Source organism: Calypte anna, chromosome 6 (assembly GCF_003957555.1).
Source record: "Calypte anna isolate BGI_N300 chromosome 6, bCalAnn1_v1.p, whole genome shotgun sequence".
Lineage (NCBI taxonomy): Eukaryota > Metazoa > Chordata > Aves > Apodiformes > Trochilidae > Calypte > Calypte anna.
In genome coordinates, this window is record NC_044252.1 from 10,807,097 (window position 1) to 10,833,681 (window position 26,585).

General features: G+C 39.0%; 1 protein-coding gene across 4 annotated transcripts; it reads left to right on the plus strand.

Annotated features, from left to right (window-relative positions):
* The first annotated feature begins 1,720 nt into the window (after positions 1 to 1,720).
* On the plus strand, positions 1,721 to 26,150 carry LOC103536056 (solute carrier family 22 member 15-like). Of its 4 annotated transcripts, none has more exons than XM_030453679.1 (12): positions 1,721 to 1,838; positions 3,593 to 3,739; positions 7,303 to 7,435; positions 8,103 to 8,267; positions 9,789 to 9,918; positions 11,250 to 11,471; positions 13,015 to 13,155; positions 15,063 to 15,148; positions 19,463 to 19,571; positions 23,571 to 23,643; positions 24,152 to 24,318; positions 25,246 to 26,150. In XM_030453679.1, the coding sequence occupies exons 1-12, from the start codon at positions 1,749 to 1,751 to the stop codon at positions 25,256 to 25,258; spliced, it is 1,476 nt and encodes a 491-aa protein (XP_030309539.1). In that variant the 5' UTR covers positions 1,721 to 1,748; the 3' UTR covers positions 25,259 to 26,150. The 4 variants fall into 4 exon arrangements, with proteins under 4 accessions (XP_030309539.1, XP_030309541.1, XP_030309542.1 ...); XM_030453680.1 differs by lacking the exon at positions 1,721 to 1,838 and adding an exon at positions 1,935 to 2,258 and having other exon boundaries at positions 3,596 to 3,739; XM_030453681.1 differs by lacking the exon at positions 8,103 to 8,267.
* The last annotated feature ends 435 nt before the right edge of the window (positions 26,151 to 26,585 follow it).

Consider the following 26,585-nt stretch of genomic DNA (forward strand, 5'->3'; position numbering starts at 1 on the left):
ATGGTTAGTCAAGGAGAAAGGCTTAAAAACTACTATTTGTTGCCTCAGTCTTTTAAGCATTTTGAAAATACATCCCAGAAACACAGAGTGACTACAAAGAACCTTGCAGGGTTTCACTTTCTAATGTTAGAACAGTTTATACAGTACAAAACCCCTGCCTACTGAAGGAATTGTGGATGTAGGAGAACCTTGCTGATTTTTCTTTATGCTTTATTTGTTCTCAGCAGGAACATTTGTGAATGTGGGCTAAAAGCTGTCCTCCTGCTGTATAGCGTGGTGCTGTTGAGACCTGCTCAGAGAATGATTATCTGGTGATTCTAAAATAGGGCTGGTACATATGTCCTAGGCTAAAGTGTTCAAGATGAAGCACATGAAGCAATGGTGACAGTCTTTTGGGGCTTTTTAAAAATATACTTTTAATTTAAGAGTTCTGTATTTTCCACACTAACATGGGAAAACAGATGATTGAACTTGAGGGGGAACCTAACAGGTCTTTTAAAATCAGTAGGCTTCCAAAGTGATTTTAATCCCTTCTGTAGCTTTATTCAGGAATAGAACAGGAGCCTGTCTTGTTTATGTCTGCTTGCCTATGCCAGAGTTCAGCAACATTCAAACTCTTGTTTGAATTAGGGTAGGAGTCATGAAAGGAGCTGGAGCAGAGACTGTCTGGACTTCAAATAAAAGCTAGGATTTCACTGCTGTCGTCTGACATACAGTGAGTACACATGGACAAGGAAGCTCAGAAATTTATTTAGTTAAGTGTGTTTTATCCATGTTGTACCAGTTCCAAGGTAAGCAGCACATTGACCCTCAGTTAACTTTTTTCCTGGGCAACATACCTGCTATGTTGCATGGCATTCACCACATTCTTAGTGAGCTGTGCCATCCCATCCGATCTTGCCACTAATTTTAGTTCTGGACTAAGAGTAGTAAGGGCAGGTCATCCTAGCACAGCCCCAAAGGAAAGAATTCATTGATAACTCGGTAGAAAGACACTAAACCCTGCTTCCCCACCTCCCCAAAACCAAACCAAACCAAGCTAAAACAAACGAAGCAGAATAAAAACTCCATCAGGCTGGTGTAGTAGTGCAATAAGCTGCATCTTCAGACTTGCTGCTAGGAAAAATGCAAACATAACCGAGATGTATCATGGTCTTGAAGGGAGGCCACTGTCTGTGCTTCCCCAGGTCTATTTAATAATAGTTAATGTCTCTATTCTTAATACTAGAATTGCCAACTTAACTGGAGTTTCTCCTGTTGTCCATGGGATGTGGAGCTTTTAGGTGTCATTCTGCAAATTGGATGAAAGCCACGGGGTGAGCAGAGCAGTTACTATTGTTTGTTTTATTGAATCAGCAAGGGGAACTGAGCTGCCCAAAGACAGTGGCCTGGAGACAAGGACTGCAGAGCACAATTCACCTTTGGTACCACCCCACTCACTCATCCAATGATTCTTCTGCATCACTTTGAAACTGAACTAAGGAATAATCCCAGCACCCTGTGCAGCAGCTGCTGCCTCCTTACTGCCGCAGCATTGCGGCTCCTGTGACTGCCTCTTCCCCTCGGCGCTCAGCCCAGACCAGGCGGGCTGTGGGGGTGTCCCTGCGCCACGCTGAGTCCCCGTGGGCGCTGCTGCCCCACGGGGCGGGGCGGCAGGTGGGTGCAGACCGGGCCGAGTCGGGGGGCCGGGCCGGGCCGTGCGGGGCGGAGCGCAGGCCCTGGCGCCAGCTCAGCGCGTCGGGCGGGCGATGGCGGTGGGGCTGGAGGAGGCCTTGGAGGCGGCGGGGGAGTTCGGCAGCGAGCAGCGGCGCCTCACGGCCTGCCTGGTGCTGCTGCAGGTGAGACGGGCAGCGGGATCGCGCTTCCCTGTTTGTGGCTTGTGGCTTGTCTGGTTGGGGCTGCGTTGGTTTCTTTTTCTCTCCTCTCTCGCCCCCTCCCGGGCAGCAGCATCCCGGGGAAGGGCGGGACGAGCTGAGCGCGGCGCAGGGGGATGCATTCCTCCGGCCCCTTTCCCGTGTTAGGCGGGAGGCCGGTTCCGTTCGGGACCTCTTCCTGACCCGCCAGCCCCGCCGAGGGATGCAGGTGACTCGGGCATCCTCCCAGCCAAAGTTGCCGCAGCGGGGCCGAACCGCCCCGGTCCGGTGAGCGCAGGGGTCTTACCCGCAGCCTCTGCCCCTCGGGGCACCCTGGGCCGCGGCCTCGCTCCCCTCCTGGAGCTCCGGCTGCAGCAGCTCCTGCGGGGGATGGCGAAGTCTGTAACCCTCTCCTGGGGTTAACCCTCTCCTGCGGCAGACGTCCTCGCAAGACCCTTGCTCACGTCTCATGGGCGTTTCAAAAAGGCCTTAGTGGGTTTTGTTCCAGGTTTTGTTCCCTTTATAAGTTTCTTTTCAAACCTCCTTCTTGCCTCAGTGCTGTCTTGCATGTTGAACTTTTCCAAGTTTACGATCCATTTGCCTTATTTTTATGCACATCTTCTCCTTTTGAAAGAGAGCATTTTAAGCTTCTGCCGAGTGGAAGGAAATGGAGTCTAACCACAGCAGCTGGTTTGGTGGTGGGGTGATGGTTTTTGGGTTGGTGTTGTTTTTTGTTTTTTTTTTTTTTTTTTTTTTTTTGTTTGTTTTTTTAATAGAAAAATCGCCTCTTGCAAGAAAGGATTTGCCAGATGCTGTCTTAGTGTCCACACCCCCACGTGTAAACATTTGTCTAGTTTATCTATAGCAGTCTTCCTCTTGTAGAGCAGTTCCACATTTTGAATTAAAACACTGTTGTGAGGGAGGGAGATGGTGCTGGGTGCTGACTGCAGGATTTTGTTTCTGCAGAAACTTTCAAGGTAAGCATAGAATAATGACACATGAAAACAAGGTCCGACCAAATTGTCCACCCGGTTCTAGAGTCAAAACTTTTCCATCAGTGATAACATGATGAAAATCACAAATACTTGGATATGCTTAAAGATAATGTTATTATAAATTAGGAAAAATAAAATAAATCACATGCAAAACCAAGAAGTCATTCAAACCATCTTGAAGCCCATATTGATGAATAAATATTCTCACTGGCATTCCTTGATGAAAATCTTTATTCTTCCGCATTCTAGTTTTTCTAATGATCAGTCTAAGGGGTCAGTCTCTGAGATGGAAAAACCTAGCAGACACTTAAAAAAATAATTTTTCTTCTTGTCACTACAGGTTTATGCTTTATGTGTCCTAAGTAAAATATGTTTCATTTGTTACTTGTTTAATAATAATAATATTGATCTAAAGGTAGATTTTAGCTGTGAGAACTGTGATCAAGTTATTATTACCTTCCTCTCCTGTGCTTGGCTACAAAATAGCACAAACAAACGGAGAACTTGGAAACAAGAGGGAGGTGTCAAGATGAAGTTTTCACTGAAAGGGCATCAGATCTCTGGAGTGGGGCTCACTGCTCCCCATGGCCTCGATGATTGAAACTCTGACTGTTTTGTTTGTGATGTTGGGTAAAGGGAAGTTGTTAATTGCTAGTTTAATGAAATGCCTGTGGTATTCCATCCAGATGTCCTTGGGATTCTTTACAGTAAATGACTGTGTCTTTTTTTTTTTTTTTTTTTGGGGTTTATGTGGCTTGTCAGTCCATGCTTATTGTGCTTGTGGGAGCTGTGCCTGAGTATCATATAGACCAAGTTGGACTTCCAGCAAGCAGAGCTGAGCTTGCCAAGCACATCCATTTTGCAGACAACTTCACGTCTATAGTAACTGAGGCAAGTACTTCAGTAGTGCCTAACCATTTCTTTTCCTCTTGGGATTTATGCCATTAGTGCAGGATGTAGCCCTTGTAAAAGCTAAGCAGGGCTTATTACTGTTTATGCTATTGCAATTTATGCAATTACTGTGGAACCCACCCGTCTGGCTATTAATTTTATTATTATTTTTAAATCTGAAAGCATGTGATGAAATTATTAGTTTAGAATTCCTAGTGTAAATTGTGTATTTGTTACATTAGGTGAAACTTCATTTTTTTTGTTTCCAGTTTTCTTTGCCTTCAGATATTTTACAAAGTCCTTATTAATGAAGAATGATCATTTAAATACATTTTATAATTTTGGAATTTATGATGTGTTCCTCCCAGTATCTGTTCTTTACCAAGAAAAGGTTCAGTTTCTCATATCTGCATAATCTGCTGTGCATGTATGCTTTACCATGAGTTCCATTAGTTTCTCACTGAAGATACATCTTAAAGATTAAAACTAGTGTGAAAATTAAACTCAGTCACCACATGTCTGGGTATTTTAATGTGTGGTGAGAATGGGAGATGGAAGAGATTGAAGTTTGCTGAGTCGGGCAGAAGCTTGACCTTCATCCTCACGCCTTGTGAATTCCATGCAAAAGGCTGCCTTTGCTTTTTGCTGGTCCCTGGGCTGTAACCCCTCAGGGAAACCCAACTGACCCAAGCATTGCTGCCAGTGCCAGAAAAAACGATTGTGTAGGTGGTTTGGCTTCTAGTGTGAACTGCCAGAGTTCTGCTGATTGAAATTTGGAGCAGTTGTCAGTAAACTCCTGTAAGATAGGTTAGCACTCAGTGTATGTAGGTGGTGCCAAATTTTTGCTTCCTTCCCACCATCCCAGATGTGACTGTGTAATGTTTCTCTTGGAAACATGTAGTATCTAGACATGAGGAGGAATGATGCAATGTTGGATCATATCCTCTGTCAGAAATTTTTATTATCTTGTTTTCCAAGATCACCCTTCTGTTTCAGACTCTCAGCAGGGATGTGTGATATGGCGTAGTGCTTAACTTGTAATCACAAATCAGCAAATGTTAACTAATATTGTGTTTTGAAATGTAGAAATCAGTGTCCCTGTTCCCAAAATATGTAGTAATTCTCAAGTCTCATCAAAACATATTTATTCCCATTAGTTTAACTGAATTTGTAAGATTTTTGTAATAGTATTTTTAATAGTTTTTTCATGGAATCTATATGGTAGCTGATGATTTGCTGTATGCTAGTGGTCTAGTGACTAAATCAAACTGTCATGAGGATTTAAAGAGCTGAGATGATGTCTGTTTTGGTGATAACAAAATTGGCAATATTTTTGTTGGCAAGCTGTAGGTAATTTTGACAAATACTTAAGTTCTTTCTGTGCAAAAAAGGTAGACAGACATAGTCTTTTGGAAGTTATATTGTTCACAGATTATTTTATAAGACTTATTAAAATATGAGCATCTTCCAGTGACACACTAAGCAGCACAAGTAACAGTCACCAAAAGCTATCTTTTATCTTGTTCTCTCCCCAGAGAGGAAGCTGCTTTGGTAAAGTTTATTTCCTTTATTTGGTGGTGAAGCTCAAACTGTAAATATTTTCCATTCTGTTCTGGTTTGGCAGGGGCTCTGTTCTGCTCTGGAGCTTGAGAAAACTTCAGAGCAGCTCTTCAGTACTGCTTCAGGGACTAATCATTGTAATTAACTTTGGTGTAGCTAAGACTTCATAAATAAAAGCTCTGGCATGGAAAACACAGTTGTTAGAATTACTTCGTATTCTAGTACTGACTTGGTCCCCTGCTTTATTTAATGAGTGATAATGCTTAGGAAAGTGAGTTTAGGAATGTCCTACATCTGGTGTAGAAATGGTCCTGTGAGAAGTTGTTTTTACAGCTCCATTATCTGGGAGCATGATGTTACTGTGTCTTGCATCAGCCTCTGCAGACAGGAACTGAGAGTTTGAAATTTGTCTGCTGTGGAATGCTAGGATGGAGAAGGACTTATGCCAGCAGAGCTCTGTGCCTTGGAGAGCACATGCTGGGTGCATATTTCTACACTTGAAGTTTCCTGAGGATTTGTGCCCAGGAATATTTCATTGTTGAAGTCTCCTCAGGAAGTTAACCCATACATCTGGGCTACATCTTTGTGCAATTCAATACCTACTACTCAGTGGAGTATAGGAGAAACAAGCTGCAAAAGTTGCTCACATCTGAAGGGCTGGAATTTGAGGTTGGACTAAAGAAAGTGTCCTGTGAATGCATCGAATCTTGTCCTGCTCTGGCAGCCTGCATCTTGCAGGCTGCTGGATGGGTAGAGCATGGGTCACTGATGGGTTACTGCTGGCTGGAGCCAAATTCTCTGTATTTTGCCATTATGTGAATTCAGATTAAGTAAAAGCATATGTTTTTTGTGATTACTGTAATGAAATGTTTTGGTAAATTCCTCATATTCTTTGAGGTTCTGTATTCATTCAGGGCACCTAAGTGCTGATGTCCCAGTATTAAAAAAAGCAAATGGGGTTTGGCTTATTCCTTTCCACAAAGGACGTACTGTGCATGACACTTACCTGCTTTTTTAAAAGTAAATTTTCCAGTAAATACATTAGGAATTATTTGAAATACTCAAAGTATTAGATATTTCTTTGGCTAAATCTTGGCACTGAATTAGTTAAATTCTTTTCCTTGAAAATCACTCAGGATTTTCTAATTTCCACTCTTTCCCAAGTTTATGATGTCAGCAATCTTTGTAATCCCAGCAGTGCTTTTCTATGAGTGTTGATTCTCCTTGTTTGTTGCAAGGGGCTGCTCAAGCTGGTGGTGTGCCTTGCCCTGTCAGGAAATAGTGCAAGTTTCATTCCAATTGTAACCCACTGCCCATTCATCATCTTCTTTTCTAATTATTTTTTATTACGCTGCCTCAGATTTGCTTTTGGGTGAGGTAGAAAGTACATTTTATAAAGAAACCCATAATTTGTCTCCAACTTCTCTTTGATAATAAATGCATTTGCACAATGAGATACTAAACTCTCAATGAGCAGTCAATAAGTAGGTCTTAGACTTATTATAAAATAAGGACATTTTTTCATAATATCTTCCTGCTTCTCTTCAACAATTCACTGTGTGTATGAGGAGGAAGGGCAGGAGGGATTTCTGGTGGTTCAGGAAGCCAAGCTGCACTGCATTAAGTCGCTATGTACTACAGTGGTGAACATGTTCGTTCTTCTAGAAGAATATTCTTAGTTACCTGTTCACTGAAATAGCTCAGCTTGTTTAAAGTTGCCTTGTTAAATCCTGGGAGTTGGGGTGCAACTACTTACATTTATCAAGGTCTAAGCTTATAATGTGTTAGAGTGAAATTTCTTGAGGGACAGAAAGTAGTGATGAGTGTTGGGAAAAAAAGTGTGACTACTGTTGGCTTACCTGTTGAACTTTGAACAAAACTTTAATTGGATATAAAGCAAGAAGTGGAAAATGGCAAAAGAATTTTGATGTTTATTATTTTTGAGGGAGCTAGCATTTTAAAAAAAGTATCAACACCAAGTTATGTTTGGGTTTTGTTGACAGTGGTACCTGATTGAACAAGAAGCCTATAAAGTGAGCCTTGCATCATCCCTATTTTTTGCTGGATTGCTTATTGGAAATATCACATTTGGCCCTTTGTCAGATAAGCTGGGCAGGAAACCAGTGTATATCTCGGGTAAGATTGTTAAAAGGTTTTCCTTAAGAATTCTTCAATAACAACATCTCTTGCTTTTCTGTCTGTGGCCAACCCTGCCCAGAGGCTGCCCTTGGGCTACTCTTCTGCCAGTGATCTGTTCTGAACATTTCACTCAGAGAAAAAAAAGAGCAGCACTAAAATTCCTTAGCTTGAGTATGCTGGGCAGCACAGTGGTCTCTGGAATATCAATGGGAGATGAAAAATAACCTGGTTTTGCTATGAGTTATCACTATTTGAACTCAGTATTCTACACACTGCTTGACTATATTGTCTCCAATAAAATTAATTAGCTTTTTGGGGAGAGAGAGTGTTTGAAAGATATTTTCTACCTAAACATCTATAGAGTTGGTAGCTCATGTCTTGGTATTTTGTTTTCCAGCTGCATTTGCAGCCAAGGGGTCTCTTTGGTTAAAGATAACACTGTCTCAAGGAAGCATTGTCTTTGGCATTCCAGACCTCAAGGGTGTGACTGAAGATGATTGTAATTTTCTAGTGGTGCAATTTCAAAAAGCCAAATATTAGACATTAGTGACAAGAGTACTATAGACTGATTATCATAGTTGGTAACTAACTGTGCTCTCTGCCTTTCTTCTGAGTTTGAGCTGCATAGCATAAGTACTAATTACACTTTATTCTTTCTCTACAGGTCTATTTTTTGATGTTGTTTTTGGGTATGTCACAGCACTAGCTCCAAATTATGACATATTTGCAGTTTCACGTTTTTTTGTTGGAATCGTGAATGGTGGAATGGCTCTTGTGTCTTTTGTCCTAACCCAAGAATATGTAGGAAAATCATTTTGGTCATTTACAGGTGGGATTTGGGAATATTTAATTATTATTTCTGTGCCATGTGTCATTCTGACTATCAATACTTAAATTGGTATCAAATAAGTTTGTAAAATATGTCAAACGTGATGTGATTCATCCAGGTTGTAATTTCTGTAGGAAAGGTGGATGGATAAGGAAGATGGGACTGAGTTTGATAAATAGCAAAACTGTGGTTTTAAAGTGATTCCTAAAATTTCCTAATCTTTATGTTGCATAACATTAAAAAAAAAAGTTTTGGCAGGTGCTGCCAACTTGTGAACAATGCTTCTGTCCTCTTGGGAAGATGTTCTTGTTTTCTTGGGCCACAAAATGACTTCGTGCCTGGACAGCGTTTTTTCCACTGCTGGTTGTGCTGATCATTCAGTATTTTTAAACGTCCTTTTTCATATATCACTGCCAAGACTTAAAATAAACATAACACTTGCACATCAATCTGTTGTAAAGCTGGAGTAGCTCAGATTGTAATGCTTTTTTGGAGAGCACAGTGTGGGGGAAAAATTGGCCCAAATGCTGACTTGCTGTGGTTGGGAGCATATTTCTCTCTTATTTCTTCAGTTACCTTACTCTACTGTTTTTCTTCTGGACTCCTGGAGATTTGTGATACAGTTGTAGTTTAGTTATAGCTTTCTACTTTTTTTTGAGTACTGAATTTTCTTTTTCTCTTGGGTTCATTTTTTTGACTCACACCCTCTCTCTCTCTCTCCCACCCCTCCTTCCCCCTTGTCTGTCTGCTTTTCCCAGCCTTTCTCCCCACAGGGCCGACCTCCTGATGGACAGAAGACTCAGTTTGTTTCCTGCCACTTGTCCCTCTAGGTGCTTTATACTAGTTCTGCTCAGCTGCTGAGAAGGAGGGGCTGAAGGAGAGGGAGGTGCTGGAGGCAGCTCAGCAATGCTAAAGAAGCTCTCCTAGGTGTTGGCTGGGAGATAGGCTTTGTGGGCCAGAACTGAGAATTTCTGGGTTGGTACAAGATCTCCTGTGTTAGACTGTAGAGGGTTTGTTGCCAGGCTTTTGGAGTCCAGGTTGACTCCATATCTTGGCGGGTTTTTTAATGGTTTATTCATCAAAAGTCTGCTGTAATATACCTCTGGCTTCCAGCTGCTTTTATACTGAATTTGGTTCTCGTATTTTTATAGCTTTCTCTTTCTGTTACAGCCTGCCACCTCTGTTCAAGATTACCTTAATAGACCTAAATAAATCACTTTTAACACTTCCCCTTTGGTCCTCAGGTTTTCTCTTTAGTCTGTATGTTCCTGTTCATTTCTTGCTTTCTTCTTTATTTTTGAAGCGCCCTCCTACCCATACATTGTACAAAGTTATTTTTTACTGGAACTGCATCATATACTTAAACCAGCTGGTTCGGGAGTGCCATAAAGATACTTCAAAGATTTTATTGCTATTTCAGTTATGTATATCACAGGGTAGGAATTTCAGGCTTTGCTTAATAATTTTTTTTTTCTTTTGCTATTAGTCTCTGTAGTCACCTTTTTGGTCTTGTATTTTCAGGTTCATTGACTAATTTGACATTTGCAGTTGGCATTGCTGTTTATGCTTTACTGGGTTACTGGGTAAGAGAATGGCGCTCCCTGGCCTTGGTGTCCAATACTCCAGGAGTCATCTTCCTCCTTCTCTCTTTGTAAGTGGTTCACGTGCATTACAGCAATAAGAAAAAATATGCAGGATTTTAACAGTTTTTCTTCTCATCATTCAAGAGGGTGATATGAACAAGAGTGACATCTTTCTGTGTGGTTCTGTGAACCAAGGAGGAATCATGTTGTGAAGGAAGGAGCAGTTTTAAACGAAGCAGTGTGGGGTTACCTAGAAGATGAGCCTGTGTTTCTGCACGCTGTTGCAGTTGTGTGCCAGCTGTCCAATAAAACTCTTATCACAAATCTGCCTGGGGAGGGAAGGAAGCTGCAAGCTGCAGCATCCTCCAGGAACACTGCCTTCTGCCAAGAAAAGGCTTCACTGCTTGAGAAGTTTTGGAAATGCTCCTAGAGGGATTTTAGAGTTTCTTTGCATGAGACACATGCATGCAAAGGGAAATAGGTGGGAGCACTTGGAATTGCCTTTTGAGCATGATACCCAGTGTATCTGCTTGCTTTTGAGATCCCTTGTTTGTTTTCCTAGCACTGTTGAACTTGGGTGCTCCTACTTAGCATTACTATAGGGATCTTATTATAAAAATGATTATGAAATGCTTCAGGACTTAAGGCATTAGAAATGATGACTTTGTCTGCCCTGTGTTGTTATACCATATATACTTCTGTTCACTAATTAGATCTGTATAAGAAATGATTAGTGTAGTAGGTTGCCTGTATCATTATACAGGGAATGTCTAGCATACATCATAGAAAAAACTTCTGGTTTTTATTTTAATTATTTTTTAATTTCAGTTATTATTTAGATAGATCTGCTCTTAAAAAATAACTTCTGTTAAAGATTACACTGAAAACCACCCCTCATCTTACAGTTCAAGGAAAAAAAAGCCTTGGGGCTAAGGAAAAAAGTTCTGCATCATGTATTTTTCTCTGTGATATTCTGTTCCTCATGGAAATAGAATTACTTTCCCCTAGTACTAAAAATAGTGGGATCCTCTGAAGTAATGAAAGGCTGTAGGATGTATATCTCTGTTAAGGGTACCAGAGACTATAAAGGTTCCATAAAAAATATTCCTCCCTTTATTTATGACTTTATGAATCCATAAAATGGCTTTAAAAGCAGCAGCACTCTCTACAACCTGAGTGCTTTGTCAAGCATCTCTAACAATTGTTCTGTAAGGTTAACTGCATTGTTCTCAGAGTACATGGAATTTAATATGCAGAACAGTGCAAACAGCTTATTTTTTCTCTGAATTTTGTATTGGTGCTTTTTAAAGTATTGATTTTCAAAATGGAAAGGTTGACTTTAGTGCTTTCCTCACAGGAATGAACTTGTCATCATTGATTTTCTGTTCTTTCCTGTTAGTATGCTCCCAGAATCACCACGGTGGTTGTATTCCCAAGGGAAAATGGCAGAAGCTGAAGACGTGTTGCAGTATATTGCCCTTGGTAATGGAAAAGAGAGGCTGGATCTGAAATTAAAACCAAGTGCAGGAACTTTGAGGAAGGATGAATCAGCACCTGGTATCCTAAGCTTAGTAAAACAGCCAGTCCTGTGGTGGCGAACCATCATACTGATGTACATCTGGTATGTAATAACAAGATGCTAAGATGCTGTTGCATGAGCTGGGCACAATAAGGAAACAAGAAAGATTTTTATCCTTTTAACTAAATCATAAATTTGTCAGTAATAATGTAAAATTGTGTTGTGAAGCTGATGTTTCATTTTTATTGCTGTTGCGTTCTGTTTTCTGTGTGTTACTTAGAAACTGCTTCTGAACCTACAAGAAATAATCTTCTGAGAACACAATATTTAGATTTAGTGAAATAAGAAGCTGAAGCAGGAATTACTGAGAATACATCTATGTGAACCTCTTGAAGGGTTAGGAGCCCAAAAGCCCATTACATAGGTTCAGTGGAGGAAAACTTGGGCAGGATAAAATGCAGATTGCATAGGTTTATATTAGGTGTGTTTTCAAAAGTTGTACAACTTTTTTGAAAAAAAATTCCCTCAAAGTGCAGTAGGATGTATCAAATTACATTAGCAATGTATGATAGCACAGGAGGAATCTCTGGGGTGGGGAGGGTGTTTGGTTGGTTGTTATAGCAGCAGCTGTTGCAAATTGGCTTGAGCTAAATTTGTTGGAGAAACAGCTCTTTTCCAAAATGCCAAGAACAAGTTTTTGCTTTGAAATTGAACATTACATCAGAGGTGATTGTCAGGATGTAGATGGGAAAAATCAGTGATTTGATGTGTCGGGTAAGCAGAGATGTGCAGGTTGTGGGTGAAACAGCAGGAACACCTTGGCAGAGTAGGACAATTCCAGACTTCGAATCAGCTTAGACTCTTTGCATTGCTGGTAGGTAATGTTGGTAATCGTGGTGATGAGAAATCCACGTGCCAAGGCGTTCTCACCTGCTGAAGGAAGAGGTGGCAGCGCTGTTTGTCTCATGCACTGTTGGAGTGATGTCTCAGCAGCTGCCACCCAGCATCTTGTGCTGTTGCTCAGGAGCTTTAGACACCACCCTCAGCTGTGACAGAGGACACACATCACTCTGTATAAGGCAAAAATTTCCTTTTCTGTGTCACTTGGCCCAGACTTAGCAAGGTAAAGATTAAGGGGCATAGGCAAAATGTCTTTGTGTGATATTCCTTTGCTTTTCCAACCCTGTCTTGTTTTTTATGGGGCAGGGATTTGGGTGCTTAGTTCTTGGCAACGAAAGTGCTTATAGGTTTATTGGGGAAGCCTTTCCTGGGCTTGGGGATGTCACATTATGCTAAGCCATAGATGTACCCATCATTTAATTTCATAGGATTGCTTTGCAACAGTTAAACATCATCTGCTTGCAGTTAAGTTTATTAGATCTGCTAAATAACCTAGGAAAAAACCCAAAGTAATAAAAGATCCTGAAAGTTATGCTGTGCATTTGTTTTCTTTCAAGAAGTTACTTTAATTAAAAAGGAACTGTTCTCTTTTGCCTTCTTTGCCTTTAAGGGGAAATAAGAGTTCTCTTTCTAGCATGCAGCTCAATCTGGCCAATCCTTAACTTGGTGTAATTGATCTTTCAAATACTTTCTTAGCCCTAAAGACTGCTTATGTTAGTAATATAACTTTTATGGTTATTTTTAGGTATGTCTGCAGCGTTGTGTACTATGGTCTAACTTTAAATGCTGGTGAATTAAGAGGAAATCTCTATTTAAATGTGGCTCTTTCAGGTCTTGTAGAAGTTCCAGCATTTCCCCTCTGCATGTTTTTTATTGAGAAATCCTGGTAAGAAAAACTTACTTCCTAGTTTTCTACATGTATTTGTAGATGGCCTAGAAAAATATTAACATTTTTTTCTCAGTAAGATGCTTCACTGTTCTCCTAAAACAGTTGACTCTTTGGGGGCTTAATCTGCTGCAGGGGTTTCTGCATTTGATGCAGAAATGAAACTGATTTTTTACCTCTTATCTTTTCTAGTTTTGTTCATCTTTTTAATTATTCAATAGATGAGCTTTTCAATTTTTAATGTTATTAAAAAAGGTCTTTATGTGAGCAGCTTAGTATCTGTAGCCTCTCTATTTCTTACATATTTTATTCAGAATAACTTTTTTTGCTTAACTGCAATTGAAAGCAGTTTTCAGTAGCATTCATTTTTCCTTAAACTTTTCAAAGAAAACTTTGAAGTGAGAGTTGTCCTGTTTTTAAGGCATGAGTGGTTGATGCCTGGTGTCTCCATGTCTTCAATGTTTTTGACAGCCATCCTTTATTTGTGTACTTAACTTCCAAAGGCCAAACAGTCAGCCTGGCAACTGAAAGCTATTGAGGGTTGCATGTAGCCTTCAGTTTGAGTATCTTAGTAACAATAGCTTGGTTTCACAGAGATCAGTGGCAAAAATCCCATTTTATTCAGTCAGATGAGAATACCACCTTTGGGCCTTTTAGGGCAATAAAAGAAGCTGTCAGCTTGGTCAAACTAAAAGACAAAACAACCAACATTTGCAGCACACCCAGGAAACCTAAATAAAGGAAATGTATTTAAATCACAAACTGCACAAGTCCTTTTCTACATAGTTGTTTTTTTCTACTTTAATTTGAAATTTACAGTTCATTTGACAAGCTTTTTGTTTTTTGAAGGCTATGTGAAGTTTTAGGTGCTTAATGCAAAGCAGAATATGACAAGCCAGCTGCTCTGTTTTCATTCACTTCTAGTGAGCAACATCCCTACAGTACAGCTTATTTGGAACAAAAATATTTAGAAGATTTAAAACCCAAGGACTGTACATTATAGCTAAACTGGAGTTCTTCTAATATGGGGATGTATTTAGAAATAGCTTTGAAAGTTCTTGAGGTAACAAGCAGGTATGTTATTCCTATGTGCCTGCAAGCTGTTACTAAGAATATTTTTATTTGTGGTCCTTTGCAGATAATTGTGAGATGTTTAAGCACGGCACGTATGGAGATGGGCTGGGGATTTTCTATCCCACTGTACTGTCTTTTATTTAAAAAAAAATAAGCAGAGAGAAAAAAAAACTTTGCTTGTTTCTGTGTGCGCACTGTTAGACAGAAAAAGCATACATTAATAGTTTAAATACATTATAAATACATTATAAAATACATTATACGTTATATACAAATATGCAAATAATACATATATACAAATATACATATATACATATAATACATATATACAAATAACATACAAATAATACAAAATGCATTATAAATACATTAATAGCATAAATAGTTTTGCTGTTTTTTTTTTATAACTGCATAAATTTATGCAAAGTTGTAAAGGAGAAATCCAGATTAAAAAGCATTAGAATCACATTTTCTTGACTAGTATTAGTTTGATCTCTGTGCATATGCACTGTAATACCCTTTTAATAGGCTCATGGCTTTCCTCAGTAAAGAGAAGAACTAAGTCTCAGTTCCTGGTGGTGAAGCAGGTGCTTTCTTCTCAAGGCTACAGATTCAATAGCTTAAAAATCAAAGCTTGTCTAGAAATAGGAAGGTTTTTGTGGGAGGACTTTGGTACAATACTGGGAAACTAATGCAAGATTTGAAGCACTTACCAAGGTTCAATAGATTTATAGTTGTTATTAATGCTTCTGTGAACTTAAGATGGTATCTTGCCAGCAAATTAACTGAAGGACTTCATGTCCATCTTTATCTGCATGCTTGTTTCCTTCTAGGTCTGGAAGACGTAAAACTATGGCATGTTTTCTGATATTTGCAGGATCTGCCTGCATATTTACCACGTTTTCACCAAACAATGCTGGTAAGTACCTACTGCTGCTAAAGCAGATGTTTGTTAATTCAGATAAAAGCTGACAAACAACTTTTTTGTTTTGACAAACAACTTTCAATATTTTGTGAGCATGTATATCAGGCCCTTAAGCCCTATCCATATATACTTCTCTCTTTCCCTGTGCCTCCTCCCAGGGCTGGTTGGGGAGCCACGGTTGAGTCTAAATTGCCTTTAACTTCTTGCTGGCATAATGTGAACCTGGTCATTGATGAGGTGTATCTGACTGCAAGCCCTTAGCTTTTTGAAGGTCAGACTAAGCCATCACATTCTGTCTGAAATACTGACACTGCATTAATTCATGCAGTTTACATTAAAATACTGGATTTAATGTCCAGATTGCAGTGCAGTCTAATGTTGGTTTGACTGAAGCGTGACAGTTTGAGATGTCAAGCTTAATTTTACATTTGGTTTGGTGACATGTAATATTTATAAAAACAGGAACTGGGGTTTTAATGAATTGGAAGCTTAATTCATCATTATAAAACCACTAAAAAGCTTTAAAAATATTTTATACATGAAAATTAGAAATGGAATTGAGAATTGCAATATGGAAGCCACAGGGAGGGCAAGAAGCTTGCTGCTTTTCTCACTGTCATTCTCTCTATTGCTGCACAGTTGTGAGGACAATTAATGGTAAAAGTAGAGTTTCATGAATGATATTCTGCATCTCAAAAGATGAGATATTGTCAGTGATGTTCACAAATATTTCTTTTGTATTTTCATTTTTCTATTTCAAGTACAGTTTTTCTGTATTAATAGTTACTTTAGCTAATGAAAACTCATGTTCTATGAGACTAACAAATAGAAGTGGTTGCTCTCTGCCTGTGTTTTTCTTAATACAGCTTCAGTAGAAATGTTTTAGTCTTAACAGTGTTTTCACCTAAGAGTGCCAGCAATGTGATTACAAGGTAGCCTTTTATAGGTTGTGTTTATCCTTAACTGTTATAAATGCTTCCTGGCATCCATTTCAAATTGATCTTTGAAAAATCTCAGGAGAAAAAGCAGAGGGAGAAAAAGTACCCTGTAATCCTATTTGCCATGGTTAGGTTAATTCAAGTCCTTGGAAGTTTTCTTGCTCCTTTTATTGAAACAGTGTCTTCCTTGGCTTGAACAAGTTTGCTGTCTGAGCTTCCTTTCATATATTTAAAAATAAAATTAAAGAGAAGCAGTAGAAACTACTCAAGATATGTTGATAATTCCTGAAGAGTTGATAAATTTCAGGAAAACATCTGCCTTTTCCAGTTCAGTTGATTTTAATCCCATTAATATGTCTTTCCACTGTGGCAAGAGTAAAGCTGGTTCTTGGCCCAGAACGATCTGTGTCAGACAAGCAGGAAGAAATTCAGGTCCCAGTGTGAGGATGAGTCACTTGGTTAGATGAAATGAAGGTTGTTGCATCTCTAATGTGACTCTCCCATTGCTAAGGAGAACACCTTTGAGTCAGCGTTCTTTGAAGTGATTGACAAGATCCTTGATTTTTATTACAAGGGATTTAAGATTTTAATGAGATACTGGGTTCTTGCCACTTGTGTCTGCAGCCTTTGCTCAGTTTCTAAATAACTCAGTGAGAATCTGATCCAAGTCATCTCCCCTGTGGAGTAAGTCAGTAACATTTCAGTCGTTAAAGATGTGTGCTGAATTTGAGACTGAAAAACTCTCATGTTAAGTAAAAATGGATCTATTCCTCATCTCCCTCTCTCTGGCTCTTAGAACTCATCAGTTAATTTTACAGAATCAGAGCATGTTAGGGGTTGAAAGAGACCTTGAAACGTCATTGAGTCCAACCCCCCTGCCAGGGCAGGACCACCTGGTGCAGGTCACACATGAACACGTCCAGGTGGGCTTAGAATATCTCCAGGGAAGGAGACTCCACAGCTTCCCTGGGCAGCCCATGCCAGTGCTCTGTCACCCTCACAGTAAAAAAGCTTTTCCTTATGTTTACATGGAACTTCTGTGCTCCAGCTTGCACCCATTGCCCCTTGTCCTGTCACTGGACATCACTGAGAAGAGCCTGGCTCCATCCTCCTGACTCTCACCTCTTACATTTTTATAAATGTTAATGAGGTCACTCTAATAAGTTTCACCTTAATGAGTTTCCTCTTCTCCAAGCTGAAGAGACTCAGATCCCTCAGCCTTTCCTCACCAGGAAGATGTTCCACTCCATTAATTATCTTTATGGCTCTTCACTGAACTCAAGCAGTTCCCTGTCCTTCTTGAAATGAGGGCCCCAGAACTGGACACACTATTCCAGATTTGGTCTCTACCAGGGGGAGGAGTACCTGTGCCTGACTGCAAGCCCTTTTCCTGACTTTCAATTACATATTTTCCACTGAAGAAAGAAAACATTTTCAATTTTTAATTTAATTTTTTTTTGAGAATTGTCTCAGCTTTTGTTAATGTTGGGCATTTCCTTGTGTTGAGAACAAACGTTTCTTGGTGAATATTTTTTTGGAAGTAAATTTAAAGAGTCCTTTAATTTCAAAAATACTTTTGGATTGAATGTTTACTTACGACAATGGTAGTCAGAAGGTGACTCTATGTAATGGCACTGTAATGAGACCTTTCCTGGCAGTGATGGCATCAAATCTTGTAACTCCTGTTTTAGAAGCTCTGAAGTGTCAGCATTGTTTGTTACCATTTCCCTCCATTTTTCTTAAATTGGAAAGGATTAATGGATTAACATTCAATTAATGAAAGGTTATTCTTTATAAGCAAGAACTTAGAACTTTTGCCTTTTACCAAAATTTGAAACAGTTTCCCTGACTGTGCTATTTCAAGAGGAATTGTGTGCAGAATGCTCAGAGGAAAGGGTGTCAAGACAAAATATAAGTGTTCAAAGTTTCTCCATGAATATACTCTGCTGAATTTACCAGAATTCTCACAGGGGAAAGTGCATTTCTTCTTAATGGTGTTATATTTTATATATTTAAAGCAAATAATGGAATATTGTGCAAGAATTGCTAAAAATATGTTTCAAGACTCCAAGGAAAATACAATGTGTATGTCTGGGCTTTCTCACACAAAGAGGCTGATGTGCAGTGAATTTCTGGTGTACTTCTAATCTCACAGTAATTCCCCACGTGGCAGCCTTCAGCCTCCCCTGAGGGAGGGGAACTTGGAGAAGACAGTGCACTTTAAATTCACTCTCAAGCTTTTGAGTGCTAATTTCTCTGTCTAGACAGACTCTTTCTTCTGTTTTGATAACAAGACCAAAACTTCCCAAGTGCACTAGTGCTAAATTTAAAATATATGGATGCGCAGTGTTCAATTTAAGTCTCCTTGGGAGAGAAATGGCAAGTTTTAAAATGTACTTGAGAATTACAAATTTCTTCCTCATTGTTTCATGTTCAGTTGATGGAAGAAAATGGATGCCCCAGCTTTCTGATGGCACCCAGTGGGCCTCTGTGGACCGGGTTCACACCTTTGCACCTTGTGTCTGAAATATTACAGTTCTTACTGAGCAAAGAGAGAACTTGGATGAAAACAGTGCATTAGAATTTGCATGAATTACAGAAATAGCTGCAGAAACACATCATGCTTCAAGAAATTATATCAAGTTTCTGTATTTCGGTTTATGTACAAAGGAATTTCTGCTTCAGTTGAAATAGAATCCAACTTGATCAGATTAATAGAATTAAAATATTTGAGGGGAAAAAATGAAAGAAAAGCAACTGAGAAGCAATCAGACTTTCCTATTACTTAATCATAATTTGATCCAAACTGAAACCTGCTGAACTCTGTGCTGAGGAAGAGCACCTGAGAAGTCTGGCCAACTCAACTGCCTATTAGTAAACTGGGCTTCATTAGCATTTCTTCTTTCCAATTACAAAGCTGCTGCATTTTAAGACCCGACAGGATGTGTTTGGGGAGCAAATAAACTGTTGAGGTGAATCAAGTTTTATGGTTTCAATCCAATAAATTAGTGAAGAAGGCTGTGCTGTCTGTGTTTGTAAAAGACAAGGTATTCTGGTAAGGTATTCTGACTGCAGAGCTGGAAGTGTTAAACTTATTCTTTTAGAGCTATGACAGTGGTACACTTTCCCCCCAAAATGGGTCAAATTTTCTTTGTCCTAAGCATAATTTTATATATCTGTTCTTATGCTAGCTCCTGAAGTGGTTGGGAAGAGCCATGAGACTGCTTTTGTCCTTTTGTCTTTGTAGTTGAAAAACATACAGATGAAACTTGATTTTTCTATGATAGTCTCTTAAAGAGGACTGGATGTTTTCAAAACACTGTTGAAAGAGTAAGAAAATGCTTACAGCTTGTTTTCTCTTTCCTGAAAGGTCTGCTCTTCAGCCCCACATGGTTAGCATTGTGTGGAAAAATGATGGTCAGCGCTGCTTTCAACATTCTGTATATTTATACATCTGAACTATACCCAACAGTACTGAGGTGATGTAACAAAGCTTATGGCTAAATGAAAATACTTTTCATGCACAGTAATACTGATGTCTGGTGTGCATTGATATTTATTCTCAATTATTTTTACCTGAGATATCAATGCCTGTTTTTCTGTAATTGAAGCAGCTTGTTAGGGCTTGAAAGGTCTTCTATTAGTCACACATTTTGCACCATGCTCTTCCCTGGGCTGATGTGACAACTTCCTCTATGTCTGAGAATAAAAATATGAAAAACAGCTTTTTGCACTGCAGTAGTAGGTGCCCTATTTCTCATTTCTATTGATTTTAGAAGTGAAATTACCTGATGCAAAACTGAACACGTGTGAGGGAAGTGTATTCCAACTTAATTATAAATACAGATGATGCAGCAAGGACTATTTACAGTCCTTCTGTGTGCTTGTACTCCCAAACAATTAGTGTGCTTGCCTGCTGAAAAACAAGTGCTTTTCAATATCTTTATTTAATTAAATGTTCACAGTGCAACTCCATGTAATAGTTTCTCTATGACAGTAATTTGCTTTCTACCATTTAATTAATGAACAAGTAGGCTGAATCCTTTGTTTATTTTTCATAGTTCTCATCAACTCTTTGTGAGGCTCCTTCCTCTTCTACTGTCTCAAGAAAAACCTGAGATAGGAAAATATATTACCACACGGTTTTTGTCTTCTCACCTCCCCATTTTGGTTCCACCTGGGTTTCTGAATGGTGCTCTAAGTACATTTCAGAATTTGAACCATATTGCACGAGTTGCTCAAGAATTGCAACTACAAAACTACTGCAAAAAATTGAGCCCTCTAGAGAGAGAGCGCGAGCAGAAGATGAAAGCTGATGTGGAGTAGGAAGGCATTTGGGCTGGTAGATGTGTCCTGAAACACCATAAAGGTTATGAGGATGGTGACATAAATCATTTGATTTCAGGACACTGAGACCCTTGGGGATGGGGCAAAAAAAAAAAGTGTGTCTGTTGTATTGGCTTTTTTTTTCTTCTTTTGAGGTTCACAATTTCCCATATGTTACATAGGTGTGAAAGCTAGACTGTGAATGCAGTTTATGCAATAACATTTGTGAGGATGGAGGTGGATTGACTGTTTCTAGATACTGAGCTTGTGATTCGTGGTACAGATTGAGGTTTAATATGCAGTCCCAAGCTGACTGAAATTGGATGTGGGGATTGTTTGTATTCTTCCTGTCCAAACTTTTTGGATTTTTTTTTAAGTGGGTCATTTAAACCTAGTGTTTTCCTGTTTCCTCTGCGTTCATGAAATTAAGAATCAAGAGAATTAAATCTGAATTTTAAAAAATTTCTCTGCTTTTCCTTGTTTCATTCATATCATGCTGTCTATCTAAGTCCCAGTTTGGTTCCCAGTATGCTACAGATCTTACCTAGCAGGAATTACAGTAGTGTCTCGAAAAATAGAAATCAAGGTGCTGCATCATTTGAGTACCTGCAGTAATAGCCTGGCAAAATGTAACTTTATCTGTCAAAGATACAGATTGTCAGTGGAGAAAATGCAAGAATAAAAACAGTTTAAAAAATTAGCAACCTTATTAGACCTCTCATGTTTAGTAGGATGGCAAACTGTTACACCACACCATATGGGAATTCCTCACCCGTGACAATTTATACATTTAAAATTGTGTTGATGTCTCTCTAGTACTACAGCTGCAAATACCATTTCTGCAGGAGCAGCAGTCATGGGCGAGTGTTTAATTTAAAGCAAAGCATCAGCACCCTCTGGTGGTCTTTGCAGAGCTCTGTACAGAGCATTGCTGTAACTCTGGAGCTCAGGCACGCCGTGTGATGATGGGATGCTTGCTGTTCAAAGGCAGTGAAGAGAAGGTGAAATTAACTCTGTTTTTTTCCAGTTGGGTGTTTTGCACAAAAAGTGAATTTCTTCAGTATTACTGCGCCTTATTTATACCCACTTATTATTTTCAGCGTGAGGGCTGCTGTTAGGCATAGATTATTCAGTTGATTGGTACATTGAGGAATGCCAAGTAGACCTCATGCTAGAAACAGGGAGGTGCTACCAGCTGAAGAGTGTGTAAGAGCTATGGGCTTTTTCCTTTTTGATCTGTCTTGAAAATACCTGCTGGGGAAAAAAAAAGTTACAAATATTAAAGATCATAACTGTTGCGTTTTGGACAAAAAGGAAGGCTGTCTTTGGGAACAAAATGTAATTACAGCTCTGATAACATAGATGTAAAAACAAACTCATTTTTTTCATGAGCAAATGGTTGGAATAATGATGAATGAATGGAATCAGCATGGGGGCATTGGACTGTCTAGTATAGCATTGCAAAGCTTATTTACTTATTTTCACTGTGGGGACACTGCTGTATTTTCACTTACATGAGTAATGGTATGTAAGTTTGTACTTCTTTAAAATATTTGCCATTTTGATATTTGCCTTTCTTTGTAAGGACACCTCCATATTGCTTTCTGCTGAACAACAATCTTTGGTGAGCACTAATGAGATTTCTGAGCTGTCAGTGCCAGCAGCAGTTCTTGCACAGGGCTGTACCCCACTCCCAGGGCAGAGCCAGGCAAGTGGCAGGGGCAGAGGAGGCCCTGGCATCTGTAGTGGAAACAACTGGCTTGAGCAGAGCCCTAGGCTGGGGTGATGACAGAATCTGTGGAGCTGTTTTGGCTTGGGATGGTAGGAGCATGTCAGTCAGTCAGGTGTCCCATAGATCTTGCAGTGAGTGTGGTAAAACCGTGGCAGGGCTGGCCGTGCAGCCCCTTGGGAGTACCTGCTCACTGAGTGTGCTACTCCTCTTGGATACCATGACATTTGTTCAGCATAATCCTGAGTTCTCTTGAATTTTGATTTTCCATTGGAATTGAAATGAAGCAATTTACATTTAGAATCACCTTTCAACCTTCTCCCTCTCAGCAGAAAACCTCTGGATATGGTCAGGTTTAGGGTCTGTGGGAAGGATGCTGCTAAAGCAATGGTTCAGACACAAACTGGTGTCTCTGATATCTTCAGGGATGGTGTTGAGAGGGAAGGTGCTTGTCCCTGTCTTGTGGGGCTTGGGTTGATGTTGCCTCAACAAGAGGAAGCATAGGTTGCTATTTTGATTTTCCCAAGGGTATCTAATGAGATAAAATGTTGCTTTGTCTGTTTGTTTTCACACCAAAGTCACTGGCTTCCATCATCTGTTTCCCTTAACTTGTGCAAAGGGCCATTAGGAAGGGACACGGAGGTGGGTGGGTTTCCTATACTAGCAAACCTTGTCACGCCTCTGCTTATCATCCTTAATCCTGTCACTGGCTTCCTGTCTTTGGAGGAGGGAAAGGAAACAGGGTGAGCAGGAGCAGCTCAGTGATGTGACTGATGATGATGATGAATGAAAGGAAGAAAAGGGAGACTGAGGGAGAAGAATAGCAACTGTGAGCTGGTTCTTGCTGCCTGGCTGATGGTTGGAGCAATGTCAGTCTCTGCTAAATAACAATTTTTAGGAGTTATACTGGGATGGAGCAGTCTTGAATTGATCAGGAAATGGAAGACTTTGGGTTTTATTATTAAACTTTCTTTGAAGATGATCCTACTGTTCTCTCCCATGCTCTGGTTATCAGTCTAGATGAGACTTCTCATCTGAGCAGTGGCAGAATGAAGGCAGCTCTGAGGGCCTGAGATAGGTTCTTCTGTCTGAAGATCCTGCCAAATTTTGAAATAATTCCCCATCAGTCACAGGGATGTCCTGTTAAACTGCCCCTTATGGCAGGCTGGAGAAACCTCTCTCTTTGTCCAAACTTTGGTGAAGGATTGCATAACAGTGGTTTTGTTAGGGTTTGATTTCCTTTGCTAGCAGCCAGCTGTAGAAAATCTTGGAGTGACCACTGGAGGTCTGCAAAACACTTTCTGATTTTTTTTCATGAAGACAATTGATAACTTAAAAAAAAAGTTGGTTCTGCCAATGCTACCACATGTTCATGCACAATTTAGTTGTGTGTTCTGAAACTTTCATCCTTTTTTTGAAACAGAAATGCTGGTTTGGGTGTCTGTTCCATGTCTTGCAGATTTGGGGGCATTTTGGCACCATTTGTACCCTCTATGGTAAGATTATTTTCTACTTCTTGCATAACTTGAGTTTATTAAATGATTTCAAAAGGACATTCAGTGTGGTATTACGAATGTCTGTATTCCTTAAAAATAATCCGCTTTATGAAACGTTAAGGCTCATTCAGTTTCAAGAATTAATGAGCAAGATGTTTAAGAAATACACAGTATTTTATCCTTTTTGGAAATAATCTAATGTTCTGTGTTGTGTTAGTATTTTATCTGTTAGAGAAATTATTGTCACATGATGCATTAGGCATTCAGTACTGCTAAGGCTCACGCAATACCTTGAGTTCTTGCAGGCCTGGAAACAGAGTTTTCATATGAAGCTCTTTTTGTGAAATAGTGTTTATTGTTTTTCTCTGTTCTGTCAGTACCTGGATAATTGCACAGGTTGCTGGTGTGAAAAGTTGTAGTCTTTTGGTTTTGACTGCAGTTCATATTGATCATATATTTTAAGAGCAGGAAGTAATGCTGGGTATTTACTATGGATTTTTAATTTTAGAAATCTCTTAGTCCTTCTGTACCATTCATGGTGTTTGGAATCAGTGGACTGTCAGCAGGATTCCTGACTCTTCTTCTGCCAGAAACACTGAACAAGCCTATTGCTGAGAGCATTGAAGATCTCCAGAGTCCCAAATACCAAGTGCTTAAAAATGAAGAGGCAGCAGAGTAATTTTATTTTATTGTAGATTTACATTATTTTCCCTTTGTCTTATGCAAGCCATGATTTAGTACTTGCTGCTTAGATTGTGTGTGAATAAACGTGTGCATGAATTTTTTAAAGCTGCATTTCTCTTGAATTCAGTGGAGATTAAATTTATTCATTGACTCTTAAAGACAAAAAAGCTAGCAGCTTTCACCTGCACGTATTAAATTACGTGCAAATGGATGTTATTTTGTTTCCTTAAAGGAAAAATAAACATTTCAGAAAGGCAATTTAAATTAATCAGCAAAAATGCATTCAACAACACTCGCCTGCTTTTACAGTAAAACAAGGAGTATTTTTCACATATTGGATTGTGTTTTGTTCTTTGTCATGTTTTGTAGTTGAATATAATCTAAAATTAATAGATATCCAAGGAAGTGTTTTCTCCTCTATTAGTCCCTTGGGGTTAGAACCATTTAAAGTGTTTTCCTGTTGTAGGTAAGCACTAAATAAAACTTTTGAAATAAAACTTTTTAACAGGTAATAGCAAATGTGAAGTATTTCCATCAAGTTTGGGAATAGCTTCGTGAAAGAATTAGTTTTAAAAGAGAAGGGGGGGAAATCTTGTAAGAAAGGAATTGTTAACTTAGATCTAAGCAGGCTTAGTGTAGATAAAAAGAACATAGTTTTTTATTGATATGCTGTCTTGTTAATCATCTTGCATTAATTTTATTACTCTTTCAACACTGCATTCAGTTGAAATAGAAAAAGAAAGAAAAGAATAGAAAGAAAATAGAAGGTTTTGACCTTTTGAATAACATTTAACTTGTATTTTTTTGAAAAATCAATGAATTCTGGGTTTCACATTTATTATTAGCATATAAAATTAGGAGAGGAAAACTGAGACATCTGAACTGTTTTTCACTAATTACTTTTCCTCTGTCTGACAGGCAAACGAATTAGAAGAAAACACATTTCAGAAGGCCTGTCTGGTGGAAAACAAAGCCTTCACTGGGAAGGTGCAATTGCAGTTGAAGGGCAGAGTCTTGCCTTGTATAGCTGGCTGGAAATGTTGGAGGACTCGTGTATAGTGCTGTTTATAACATGTCGAGCAGTTTTATGTGGAGGCAAATTGAGAAGATGGAAAAAGTTGATGAAAGTTTACGAGAAAAGAGGTGTCAAATCTGGGCATTATTTTAATGACTTAAAAGCATACGTTGGATGTTTGGACATTATTAATTTATTTTACGAAATGTAATTGATAGCTTCAGATTAAACTATGATGTTGTAATTGAAATTATGTGTATAATGTAAAAATTAGATGACCTTATATGTTCAGGTAAGCTGTAACTGTGAGAAGTAACAGCAGCCTGTATATGCTAATTTTCTCTACAGGTTTTTTGCCTCCAAATTGCAGTATACCTCACACTATGAAGAGACCAAAGATTTGTATGGTTTATTTGCCTTAGTATATCTAGCATATGAAACCTGAACAGGAGATAAAAAAGGAGAATAAATGGATTTTATTGTGGGAGTAAGTAATTTTTAAAACTAGTTTTACATTAAAACATATGTAAAGTTAAAAATAGTACTAGATTGGAAGAATTATCAGGCCTTTTAAGAGTTGCATTTAAAAGAGAGGACACATAACATTTTAGACAAAGGTTATGGACTTCTTCCTGTACCTGGGGAAGAAGTAGTTATTGAACCTGAGTCATGTTATATCATATATATGTAATACTATGTCATCCAATGCATTTCATGTATGAATTGGAAATTCTTCCTGTGGAGGAGGGTGATGATGTTTGGTTAACACTTAATATATTTAATAGAATAGATGCTTTAAAAATGTTGCATTTTCTTGTTGGTGAATACATTCTTTTATTAAAAAAAATTATTTAACGTTGGTATTATGAGTGCTGCTTTTTCTAGGATGCCTACCCATTTTTGAAGGAGATTTTTTCAAGGCTTTTTGAAGAATACTCATATCATTCTAATTTGAGGCCTTTATATAATGCATCTGGTAGGAAAGGTTACTGAAAGGGCTCTGTATTTTGAGCAAGGTCCATAGTTATGTAATTGTTCAGCAAATGAACACACAGCCATGCACACATGCACGTGTTTTTACAGAGACACACAAACATGTAAGTACACATGAGCCTGGATGCCTCACTGGAATCTGTGCTGTGTGTAGATGTCTGTGTCCAGACATGGCTTACAAATAGCCTGGTCAGGTCCCCAAGAGGTGAAAATCAATTGGCAATCAAAACAACATTTAGATAATGTTGAA

Bases quoted from the DNA above. Each gene is read 5' to 3' on its own strand.
- LOC103536056 (XM_030453679.1), top strand. From the start codon at position 1,749: ATGGCGGTGGGGCTGGAGGAGGCCTTGGAGGCGGCGGGGGAGTTCGGC. The intron at 3,740-7,302 runs GCAAGTACTTCA...TTTTGTTGACAG, and splicing joins TCACGTCTATAGTAACTGAG to TGGTACCTGATTGAACAAGA. The intron at 7,436-8,102 runs GTAAGATTGTTA...CTTTCTCTACAG, and splicing joins GAAACCAGTGTATATCTCGG to GTCTATTTTTTGATGTTGTT.